General features: G+C 33.9%; 2 protein-coding genes across 2 annotated transcripts in view; both read left to right on the plus strand.

Moving 5' to 3' along the window:
• The first annotated feature begins 333 nt into the window (after positions 1-333).
• On the plus strand, positions 334-10,895 carry LOC141336597 (rhodopsin kinase GRK1-like). Its single transcript, XM_073842289.1, has 7 exons — positions 334-1,269; positions 3,062-3,189; positions 3,738-3,895; positions 3,988-4,071; positions 4,650-4,774; positions 5,910-6,111; positions 8,139-10,895. Exons 1-7 carry the CDS (start codon positions 568-570, stop codon positions 8,429-8,431), a joined length of 1,692 nt encoding a protein of 563 aa, XP_073698390.1. The 5' UTR covers positions 334-567; the 3' UTR covers positions 8,432-10,895.
• A 1,383-nt stretch (positions 10,896-12,278) lies between these two features.
• LOC141337105 (uncharacterized) overlaps positions 12,279-13,140 on the plus strand; it is a 35,365-nt gene continuing 34,503 nt past the window's right edge. Inside the window, exon 1 of the mRNA XM_073842863.1 lies at positions 12,279-12,334. Within this exon, the coding sequence (XP_073698964.1) occupies positions 12,279-12,334 (56 nt within the window). The remainder of the gene's footprint in view (positions 12,335-13,140) is intronic.

Genomic DNA, 13,140 nt, shown 5'->3' on the forward strand with positions numbered 1-13,140 from the left:
ATCTTCATCCAGCTTTTCTTGCTTGATGTGTCAAAATGCAATCTGGTAAAGTGCTAATTCCACACTATTTTTCATGTTTTAGACATTTATTCACTTTGCAATGTTAATCTGTTTGCAATTGAATGTGTCTCAAGTTCTGCAGAACCTGCTTGAGTGATTTGAAGTAATTCTAAACTCTTATAGGACACATGACAAGTGTTTGGAGTGTCATTGTGGTGAGTGATGTTCTCGCTCCTCCATCAGTGAAAGGTGTTAACCTGAGGAAGGTATTATGGAGTTAGAGGATAAAGCCTTATGAAAGATGTTGAGTCAGGTGGATCTGTCTGTGTGTGTGTTCCAGGGCTTATCGTTCACTTTGCCATCAGACTCAAGACGTCGTGCTGGATCCTTCGGTCGCTGTCCGTTCCTCTGCATCTGGACCTCCGGCGTCTCCAGTGAGGGCCGTGGCCTCTCTTGTCTCGTCCAGTCTCGCGGCGCTGAGCTCCAATGCTCTCGCTGTGACCCTTCGGCTGCCATTGTCGTCTCGTTCTCACTTCGACAGTCAACGTTCAGTTTCTTGACCTCACCATGGACATCGGAGGCCTGACTACGGTGGTGGCCAATTCGGCGTACATCTCTGCCCGTGGCAGCTTTGATGGCACGGCCAACCCGGCGGCCAACCGAGACAAGAAGTACCACACCAAACTCAAGCTGCCTCACATCACAGTGTGTGAAGATCTGAGAGAAACTCTAGACCTGCAGTTCAAGAGCATCTGCGTGGAGCAGCCCATTGGCAAACGGCTGTTTCAAGAGTTCCTGGAAACCGCCAACGAGTACAAGGGCCCGTGTCGCCTCTGGAAGGACATCGAGGCGTACGACACCGCCGAGGACAAGGACCGAGCTCAGAAAGCCGGCAAAATCCTCCAGCGGTACATGGAGCCGTCGGCCAAGCACTTCTGCCCGTTTTTACCCGAGAACGACATCACCAAGGTGAAGGAGCGGCACGAGGAGGCGGCGGACGACCTGTTCGTGCAGATCCAGGCCAGTGTGTTCGACTTCCTCAAAGAGGTTCCCTTCACCTTCTATCTAGAGACCATGTACTTTAAGCGCTTCCTGCAGTGGAAGTGGCTGGAGATGCAGCCCGTAGCCGAGGACTGGTTCCTGGACTTCCGTGTTCTGGGTAAGGGTGGATTCGGAGAGGTGTCCGCCTGTCAGATGAAGGCCACGGGGAAGCTGTACGCCTGCAAGAAGCTCAACAAGAAGAGGCTGAAGAAGAGGAAAGGCTATGAGGTACGAAAGCAGCCCTGTGCCTTTGGTTGAGGGTCTCTCTTGGGGAAACACTCTTAAAAATAAAGGTGCTTTAAAAGGTTCTTCACGGCGATGCCGTAGAAGAACCATTTTTGGTTCCACAAAGAACCCTTTAGTCAAAGGTTCTTTATAGAACCATCTCTTTCTTACCTTTTTATAATCTGAAGAATCTCCAAAAAGAACCTTTTGGGAAACAGAAAGGTCTTCAGATGTTAAAGGTTCTTTATGGAACCGTTTAGACAAAAAGGTTCCTCTATGGCATCATGAAGCACCTTTATTTTTAATAATGAATGTGCCACTGGCATCTTGATAGAATGAAGAGTTATCTATTCAGGGTATTGGAAATCTAAAGTCAACGGAGTTGAAATCCATTTAGTTGGGATAAATGACTAGCGTTACCCTGGTACTTTGGGCCTGAATGGGTAAATAGGACGTTTTTGTAGTGACTAATTTAGAGCAAAACCATTTGAGCTGCTCTTCCCACAAAAATCATCCGATCTTCACCAAATTTGGTGCAGATATTCTTTAGATCCTTACTGATAAAATAAATCATATAGATGTTTGAAATTTAAAAGCATGTGTTTTGAACCCAATAAATTCACTTGTACATTTTTTTGCATTTTTAGGCACATAGCAGCTTTTTCTGATTTATTTATGGGTCACGAAGTGTTTTTGAGAAGATGTCTAGGTTAACAGATATGCATTGCTAGACTACTAATGGTAACACTTAGATAACAGGACGTGGATCCTGATTGACATGTTGGTTTTGTGCGATTAATCAGCTCAGAGGTGACATTGATGATGAAGGTGAAGGCTTTACTGTGGGTAATATGCTTTACTAGCACTTCACTCCAACAAATCTAAGTTATGAAATGACCAAACATTCAAACTTAGTTTGAGCTTTTATCAGTTTTGGGCTGTTAACTGATTTCCATTGGGAAAAATTAATGAAACCCTCCAGTGATTATTAAGGCCTTTCAGTTCAGCAGATCATCATGTTTCTCTTCATTCTTCATCAGTATTGATCAGATGTGCATGTGTTTTAATGGTTTGACGTGTCTGTAAGCATCAGTCAGTTGAGTGAACAGTGCTGTGGACCAGCAGCAGCATTAAAGCCAATGAAGCTTTAGCGCTCTGGCCCTCAGCTCATTATGAAATGCAACTCCAACACATTTAATTATGGAACAGATTTGTTGTGGAAATCCTGGACAGGAAGAACACCGGAGATCATACTGACCGCACGCGTGTCCTTGTGTAAGTGTTGAAAGCTGTCATAAGCATCATAAGTGCACAGATGATTCATTAGATGTTAATAATGACCTCATTCAACATTCAAACATCATTCATAGACTGTATTAGAGCTGTGCGTCATTAATGATATGACTCTTCTGTTTGGTGTTGGTTGAGGAACAGAAAACTGGGAAATGCATCTTGCATGTGTCATAATGCATGAAGTAAAACCAACCAGTTCACATGCAAGTGATTTCATAGTATATAAACAGCATCTGAAGAACATCTGTGTTAGTATACTGAGGTTCTTAAAAAAAGCATTATGTGTGTTTTGCTGTTTCTGCATTGGAATTGCATTTTTTTAAATAAAATTTCATGATAAATTATATTAACATCAATTCGATTTAAAAAACAAAATGAACATGAAAGAATCACATGATCGGTGACGTGCTTACTCGATTTCATATCTGACTCTGATTCTCAGATTTCTCCTGCTCCAATTGTTCATCAGTTTATCAGTTTGACAGTTGTTGTGTTCTCACAGGGTGCCATGGTGGAGAAACGGATCCTGGCTCGAGTTCACAGTAGATTCATCGTGTCGCTGGCTTACGCCTTCCAGACCAAAACAGAGCTGTGTCTGGTGATGACCATCATGAACGGAGGAGACTTGAGGTCAGTCACTCAAACATGATGAATCATGTCCATTCTTTACAATGATTGTAATATTATTGCTTGTTTTTCAGCCAAATGTTGTTCTGAAAGTCTTTGGCCTGTAGTGGTTGATTAGAGCAAAACCATTTGAGCTGCTATTCCCACAAAGTTTATCCAATTTTCACCAAATTTGGTGCAGATGTTCTTTAGAAGCTTTCTGATACAATAAATCACAAAGATGTTTGATATTCAAAAGCATGTGTTTTGAACCCAAGAAAATCAGCTAGGCGATCGCTTGTGTCACGCCTGTGCTTTCAGCTGTTCACATGAAACCTAAAGTGCTCAGGGCAGTCATTTTGTGACAGTGCCACCCACTAGTTTAATGTTAAGGTTAAGTCTCATCATGACCTTTGACCCAATAAGCCTGAAATGGCTGTGATGTACTGCATTTTTGATGATTTCATTGCCCTGCTTCACCTGTGATTGCTTGTTTCATATTTTATTTTTTAAATGTTATTTATTGTTTTCATGAATTTATCTTTTAAAGAGCAGGTATCATTCTTTCACAGGTATCACATCTATAATGTGGATGAGAACAACCCAGGGTTTTCTGAAGCCAGAGCGTGTTATTATGCTGCTCAGATCATTCAAGGCCTGGAGCATCTTCACCAGAAGAGAATCATCTACAGAGACCTGAAACCAGAGAATGTTCTGCTAGATAATGAAGGTGAACATGTTCAAGTGCTCTGCTCATCAACACACACACATCTGATGAGTCGAGAGTCATTTTGGTCACACACGTCATGCTGGTGTTTTCAGGTAACGTCCGTATCTCTGACCTCGGCTTGGCTCTGGAGCTCGCAGATGACCAGCTCAAAACCAAAGGCTACGCTGGAACTCCAGGTAAAACCTCTATTATCATATTCACAGAAGATCATGATCAGAACTCGCACTGCCAGAATCATATGTTGATTGATGCTCATATGTATTCATTAGAACTATTAAACACATGTGACCCTGGACCACAAAAATGCAGACTTTTTGAAATTAAGATCTATACATCCATCTATTCATCATCTGGAAGTTATATAAATAAGCTTTTAATTGATGTATGGTTGGTTAGAATTTGGTCGAGATACAACTATTTGAAAATCTGGAATCTGAGGGTGAAAAAAAATCTAAATATTGAAAAAATCACCTTTAAAGTTGTCCAAATGAAGTTCTTAGCAATGCATATTACTAATCAGAAATTAAGTTTTGATATGTTTATGGAAGGGAATTTACTAAATATCTTCGTGGAGCTTGATCTTTACTTAATATCCTAATGATTTTTGACATAAAGGAAAAATTGATCATTTTGACCCATACAATGTATTTTTGGCTATTGCTACCAATATACCCCTGCTACCTAAGACTGGTTTTGTGCTCCAGGGTTACACACTGGCTCATGAGTGCTGACATTCATAAACGTGTGTTTTCAGGGTTCATGGCTCCGGAGCTGCTGAAGGGTGAAGAATATGATTACTCAGTAGATTACTTCACTCTTGGGGTCACGCTGTACGAGTTCATCGCCGCCAAAGGACCCTTCAGGACTCGAGGAGAGAAGGTGATCTTCAACATTCATTCTCCAGGGGATCTTTATTAGAATCACATTTATGCATTCAGCAGATGCTTTTTATTTAATGCAACTCAATCAGGACATTGGAGAAAATGCAAGGCCTACTTGCAACTTATTTTAACTTGAGTGTAGCATTTTTAGAACAGTGTGTCATGCACGGTCAAATGCATCTAGCCGTCTAGCACAAAACAATGTAAAATGCATTCAAGTTATGCATATTATCAGGTCATGCATTGCTTAGGAATCAATCCCATGATCTTTATGTTTGATGGCACTTCTGCAAATGTGATTCATTGCATTTAATTAATTTAATTCACATCTGTTTGGTTTCCTCTCATCCTGTGTTTTGGTGCAGCCCATAGAAACGAATAGAGGAATGTTCTGAATATTAATCATGTCACATTTTGGGCTCTCAAGCTATAGCCATCTAGTGTCACTCACAATTTGAGATTTGTATTTTTAGGTGTTAACCTTAAAACCAAATGACTAAAAAAATACACTTTTTCTTCAGATTCCTGCAGCTTTCCATCCAGCTAGATTTTCCCACTTTTGGAATTTTGTTAAAACATACTTTTTATCCAAGAGCTTGAATCACTGGTCAGATGATCAAATCATGCTGGGTAAAATGTACTCTGATACAGCAAATCATTGTAAGTGTGAATGAATTAAACAGCAGGACATAAATTGTGGATGTTTTGTGTTGCCAGTGTTGCTTTTGCTTATTACATTCTTATGCTAAAGTCCTGAGTTTGATTCCCAGGCAGTGCATGAACTGATCAAATGCTGTAAAAATGTCACTTTGGATAAAAGTGTCAGCCGAATGCTTAAATGTGAATGTAAATGCAATCATTTTAGGATCATTTTGAAGTAAATGCTGTAATCATTTGGTCATAGCGCCACCTACTGGTCCAATGTGTTAATTAGCATTAAAGGGACAGTCCACCAAAAATGAAAATCCTGTTATTATTGTTGTTCCACACCTGTTTGAGTTTCCTTCATCTGTTGAATTTTTCTTTAAGTGAAATATGCCTTTAAAGTTGAAAAACACATATATATATCTGCTGCTGTTGTCATGTGGCTCTATAATTTTGGTTTGTTGTGTATCAAACGTTGTGCCGCTCAGGTGGAGAATAAAGAGGTGAAGAAGCGGATCCTGAACGACCCCGTGACCTACCCGGAAACCTTCAGCGAGAACGCCAAGTCCGTCTGTGAGGGTCTGCTGGCTAAAGAGGTGGACAAGAGACTGGGCTTCAAGAACGGCACGTGTGACGAGCTCCGCGCGCATCCCTTCTTCACCGAAATCAACTGGAGGAAACTCAACGCAGGTCAGAAGATGATCAGAGTTTTTTACCTTTTCTGCACACCAAGCCTGCATTTATTTGATCTCAAATACTGTCAAATTATTATGATATATTATTGTAATTTTAAATATTCGAATGTTAGTTGCATCATTACATTTCTACATTTTATCACATATTTAATTTTCACTTAATTAATAATATTAATTTTGAGTCATTTTTAATAATAATGTATTTTTATGTTTTTTTAGTTTTTTTATTTATTTTGTGTTTCATTTTATTATTATTATTATTTTAAAAAATGTAGATAAAATCAATTATATTTATAATTATAATTATATTTATTTTTATATATATATATATATATATATATATATATATATATATATATATATATATGCTATTTCCAGTTAATCATTTTACATTTTGATTAGTTGCAGCATTACATTTCTACATTTTATTACATTCTTTCACTTAATAATAATTTTTAGTCATTTTTAATAATATATTTTTATGTGTTTAGTTTTTATTTTGTTTTTTAAATTTATTTTGTGTTTCATTATTATTATTATTATTATTATTTTAAAAAATTTAGATTAAATCAATTATATATATATGCTATTTCCAGTTAATCGTTTTAAAGCTTTAATTTATTTTGGTCAGTTGCAACATTACATTTCTACATTTTATTACATTTCTAATTTTCACTTAATTAATAATATAAATTTTTTGTTATTTTAATAATAATATATTTTTATGTGTTTAGTTTTTATTTTTTTATTTTTTTTATTTAGTGTTTCATTTTATTATTATTTTTAAACATTTAGATTAAATCAATTATATATATGCTATTTTACAGTTAATCATTTCAAAGCTTCAGTTTATTTTGATTAGCTGCCATATTACATTTCTACATTTTATTAAATGGTTAATTTTCACTTAATTAATAATATTAATTTGAGTCATTTTTAATAATAATGTACTTTTTTTTTCTTTTTTTTTTTCATTTTGTGTTTCATTTCATTATTATTATTTTTAAAAATTTAGATTAAATCAATTATATATATGCTATTTCCAGTTAATAATTTTAAATTTTGATTTGCAGCATTACATTTCTACATTTTATTACATTCTTTCACTTAATAATAATAATTTTTAGTCATTTTTAATAATATATTTTTATGTGTTTAGTTTTTATTTCGTTTTTTAATTTATTTTGTGTTTCATTATTATTATTATTATTATTTAAAAAAATTTAGATTTAATCAATTATATATATGCTATTTCCAGTTAATCATTTTAAAGCTTCAATTTATTTTGGTTAGTTGCAACATTACATTTCTACATTTTATTACATTTCTAATCTTCACTTAATTAATAATATTATTTTTTTGTTATTTTTAATAATATATTTTTATGTGTTTAGTTTTTATTTAGTTTTTTTAATTTTGTGTTTCATTTCATTATTATTTTGAAACATTTAGATTTAAATCAATTATATATTTATATATATATATGCTATTTCCAGTTTATCATTTTAAAGCTTCAATTTATTTTGGTTAGTATTAGTATGGTTAGTATTTGGTTAGTATTTGGTTAGAATTACATGTTTCATTTTCACTGAATTAATAATATTAATGTTTAGTCATGTTTAATAATAATATATTTTTATGCGTTTAGTTTTTATAAAAATTTTATGTGTTTATTATTTTTGTGTTTTATAAACTGGGAATATCTTTCTATGGGAATATCTGTTAAACTGTAATTTATTTCTGCGTTTAAAGCAGAATTTTCAGCATCATTACTGCAGTCTTCAGTGTCACATGATCCTTCAGAAATCATTCTAATATACTGATTTTCTGCTCAACAAACATTTCTGATTATTATTCAATATTCAGCTTTGATCACAAAAAATAAATGACATTTTAACAGCTGTTTTAAATTTCAAATAAATGCAACCTTGCTGAGCTGATGAAAAATCCTTACCAAACACTAGTGCAGGTCCATCAGCTCTTGTCTTCTGAGTGCACTAATGCCACACTCATGTCCTACAGGGATTCTGCCTCCTCCTTTTGTACCCGATTCCAAGACGGTCTACGCCAAGAATCTGGACGACGTGGGCGCGTTCTCCACGGTGAAGGGGGTCTGCCTGGAGGACGATGACAAGAATTTCTTCGATGAGTTTGCGGTGGGAAACATCCCCATCCCGTGGCAGGAGGAGATGATCGAGACGGGCATCTACGGCGAGCTGAACGTGTGGGGCCCGAACGGCACCGTGCCCAACGACCTGCGCCGAGAGTCCATCCTGGAGCAGCCGCCCAAATCCTCCACCTGCTGCGTCTCATAAACACTGCAGCTCTGAACTCTCCAACACAACACACATTCACACTGCCCTGCAAAAATGAAGTCTCTTCTGCTCATCGAGGCTGATCAAAAATACAGAAATAAATAGTCATATTGTGAAATAGTATTACAGTTCAGAATACGGGTTTTCTATTTTAATATATTTTAAAATATAATTTATTTCAGTGATGCAAAGCTGAACTTTTATCAGCCATTACTCCAGTCTTCAGTGTCACATGATCCTTTGTAAAAACAAAAGCATTTATTCAAAATAAGTCTTTGCTATCACTTTTAATCAATTTAACACATCTTATGAATAATGAATGATTATGAATAATTATGAATAATTATTATTTTTTTATTTATTGACCACAAACTTTTAAGTGGTAGTTTATATTGTTACAAAAGGTTTCTATCTTTAACCCCTTTTTGGCCCAGTGACACTTTTTTAGTAATCATCATAAATTATATATCATTTGAAAGCTTTAAGCTTCAGATTTCATCCATTTTTAATTTGGACATTGGTTTAACATGAAAATGGGACTTATTAATATTTTAGTGGTCTCCTCCCCTTAGTGGGTGGAGTCAAGTGTCATATTACAAAGTGTCTTTTAGAATCAAAACTTTTTATGATCTTGACAAAATACAAATCTCAAGATTCCGTATTTGGTGGTTATTTTTTGATAAAAGTAAGAAAATTAGACATTTGTGACAAAAAATGCATAAACAAATCTATTATTATATTAGTATTATAACCTCATTTTTTTTCTATCAACTTCAAATTTGGAACATAACTTATTTTGACAAGCCTTTAATTTAATAGCAGTTTTTGATTTTAAAATATTTAGTAAAATATTTATTTTATATAAAATAAAATCTTTTTACTTTCACAGTAAATTTAAACTTCTATAACGTTTTGATACTTTAATATTTTGTAAGGTTTACAATCTGCAGATTGTCTTTTTAAAAAGAGTCCAATTTAAGGTCTGTATTCTAAAGTGTTCACAAATTATAACAATTTAAGTTTTTGGATAGTGCACTTTCATGTCTATGTTCAAAAAAAGAAGGGGGGGGGGCTTAAAGGGTTAAATAAATGCTTTTCTTATAAACTTTGTATTCATTAAGAAACCATGAAAAAAGTATCACAGGTTCCAACTAAATTTTAAGCAGCACAACTGTTTTCAACATTGATAATAAGCATATTAGAATGATTTCTGAAGGATCGTGTGACACTGAAGACTGCAGTAATGATGCTGAAAATGCAGCTTTGATCACAGAAATAAATTACATGTTAACAGATATTCACATGGAAAAAAGTTATTTTACATTAAAATAATATTACTTTTTTTTTTTTTCAACATTTTTGATCAAATAAATTGAGCCTTGATGAGCATAAGAAGCTTAAAAAACATTAAAAATCATTCTGATCCTAAACTTTTGAACTGTAGTGAACTCACAGCTTCAGCTGCTTTAAACAAGCTGACATTTATAATAAGAGCTCAGGCTGAAGGTTGAGTATTTGTATTAGTGATTATTGATCTCATTGAGTTTATTGACCTGCAAACTGAGTTCAAGCATTCAGTGAGTGTACCTGCACTGTTCTGTTCAAGCACATTTAGCATTTAGGCTTTAAATGAGACAGAATATTTAAGAATCAGTCAGCAGTCTTACTTTTGACATCCAGAAAGCTCACAGCTGTAAGTAAAATGAACTCTCATGTTATGTTCCAGTTAGTTTTTACTAAAAATGCTAGTTCATGTTATTGCTTCCACCACAAAAAAAGATTATTTTTGTGATTTCAGTCATTATCAACACAAAACCTGTGCTGATTGACACAAACTAGTTTTGTAAGTCAGTATTTGGTCGGTCATTTTTGACAGGAACACAAAATTAGGTCTCAAAGATGATCGGTACAGCACAAGAGTTAAATGTCATCTATGAGTAATAATGACACAGTTCTCTGATCTGAATGTCAAATATGTATATTTATGTTTATAATCAATTACATGTGTGAACACAAGTTCAGGTTTGTTCTGCAAATGTTCTGAATATAGACTTTTATTTCTAGAATACACAGTCTGAATGAATAATAATGATTCGGTGCATTTCTCAACTCTTTTCATCCTGAACTCAATGTTTTTGTCTTTGATTGGTCATAGTGTATTATTTTAAATGCTTTAATTAATGCCTTGAATGATTGTGATAACCCAGCGGTGCGATTGAATGTTTCGCGGGTTAGAGAATAGTCAGGTGCTGTCGACTAGTCCAGCCGTTGTTGCCATAAACACAAAGATGCTTCTGTGCATGAATCGCTTTCTAAGTGCCCCAGCAAACATACCAGCAGCTCTACCATTTTTATTCATGTAAAAAGCTGTAAATGTCTTTAGGTTGCCATGATTATCATCCTTTTGAATAATGTGATAGTTGTCATCATTATGATTTCAAATAAATGTTTTGCCATAAATACACCTCAACTCTGGGTTTCTGTTTTGAGAAACATAAAGAAAAAAGCCGGAATTCTTCCATTTTAAGGCAGCCCGGGGCAAGTTGTCACACTTATGTTTCTCTAGGTGAGTTTTTATTATTGAAAGTCAGTTTCTTTATAAACACAAACTTTAGAGTTGTAAATAAAAAAAGCTACTTTTATACCCTTATTGCCCCCAAAACCCAAATATATAACGTGTATTTAACTGGGGCATGTTGTCACAGTGAAAACCTGCTATTTATTGACACTGATTTGAGAATAATACATGTGTTTTATATATGAAACACTAGCTAAAATACTATTTAAGTAAAACCATTCTGAAACCTAAAACAATTCAAGAAACAACAAAAATGGAAAAGGAAACATGCAAACATATCAAACGTAATTATTGAATTGTTTAAAATTACAACATATAAACCAAGAAACAACAAAAATGGAAAATGTAACATGGAAAAAGTAAAAATGATTATTGAATTGTATAAAATTACAACCAAAAACAACAAAAATGGAAAAGGAAACATGCAAAAAGTCAAAAAATATTAATTAATTGTATAAAATTACAACAGAAAGCAAGAAACAACAAAAATGGAAAAGGTAACATGCAAAAAGTAAAAAAAAATATATTAATGAATTACAACTAAAAAAACAAAAAACAACAAAAATGGAAAAGGAAACATGCAAAAAGTCAAAAAATATTAATTAATTATATCAAATTCCAACATAAAAAACAACAAACAACAAAAATGGAAAGGTAACATGCAAAAAGTAAAAAATTATTAATGAACTGTATAAAATTACCACATAAAAATAAACAACAGAAATGGAAAAGGTAACATGCAAAAAAAAAAAAAAAGAATTACAGCATAAAAACAAGAAACAAAAAAATTGAAAAGGTAACATGCAAAAAAAAAAAATACAGCATAAAAACAAGAAACAACAAAAATAGAAAAGGTAACATGCAAAAAAAGTAAAAACTTTTTATGAATTATATAAAATTACAACATAAAAAACTAAGGAACTGCAAAAATGGATAAGGAAACATGAATAAAATATCAAACTTAATTAATGAATTGTATTGTAATAATTTGCAAGATATAAACCATTAGAAAATGTATCCGAAAGTACCACGTACTTGCATATGCAATGAGTTCTCGTTTAAAAACAGAGGGGCGGAGTCTCTCTACATTCCACTGGACGCTCAACGGAAATGCGCTTTTGCCATTTTCAACAGTGACCAATGAGGGCGAGCGTTGATCCGCGCGTGCGCACAGATCGTCGTCCAATGGAAAGTCGGTTAAAATTTTAAATCTCACCGGCGCTCAGTCAGTCAGTTAGTTTCAGTCAGTTTAGCGTAAATGGAGTGAAAATGACGGAAGAATCTGCAGTAAAAGTGTGCGTTAGGGTCAGACCTCTTATTAAAAGGTAAGATTTTTTTTAATTCTTTATATTTAGCGCTCGGAGGCAAGTTTAATATAAAACAGTCTTGAGTATTTGCTGAGACAGTCTTAACGGAGGAGCGAACCGCTGTTAGCCGATGACAGCATCTTAAAGTCATATAAAAGATCGTTTCTGTTATATTTCTAAAGTAAACCTATTTTAAAACACAATATACTTGCATTGTGGTGTTTTTAACCTGAAAGAGATACTAAAAAAAGTTTCTTAACGGAGGAATGAATGGTTTTTATCGAAAGGCATCATCTTAAATCAATACAAAAGGCTGGTTCTGTTGTATTTCCAAAGTAAAACTATTCTCAAAACAGTAACGTTAATATCTAGTAGTTATATGATAGTCAATATTAATATCCTTTATATTTCTATGGTTTACCTGGTTTTACAATTTATGACTTTAGTCTGTCAGTCACTATGCAACTCATTTATTGCATGAACCCTCATAATGCTTCGCATCTTAATATTTTTCAATATTAAAAACATTTTATCTGATCAACAACTTCTCATAAATGAGTGAATGTGGAAAAAATAAGTTTTGAATGTTTTCCACGTTTTTACCATGTTATAACTTACCTCTTTTTGATTAATTAAAAAAATTGAAATTCTTTGAAATTACTTTTTTTTCTTCCATAAACGTCCAGATGAAAAAATATATGCTTTTTTTCTTACCTCATGTCATATTCATGTTTTACAACAAAATTCAGAGGTGGACAGCAGTGAAGTATTTTTACTTTACTCAAGTAAATTTAAAAAGTACCTGTAGTTCATTAGTGTTTTTC

This window comes from Garra rufa, chromosome 6, assembly GCF_049309525.1.
Source record: "Garra rufa chromosome 6, GarRuf1.0, whole genome shotgun sequence".
NCBI lineage: Eukaryota > Metazoa > Chordata > Actinopteri > Cypriniformes > Cyprinidae > Garra > Garra rufa.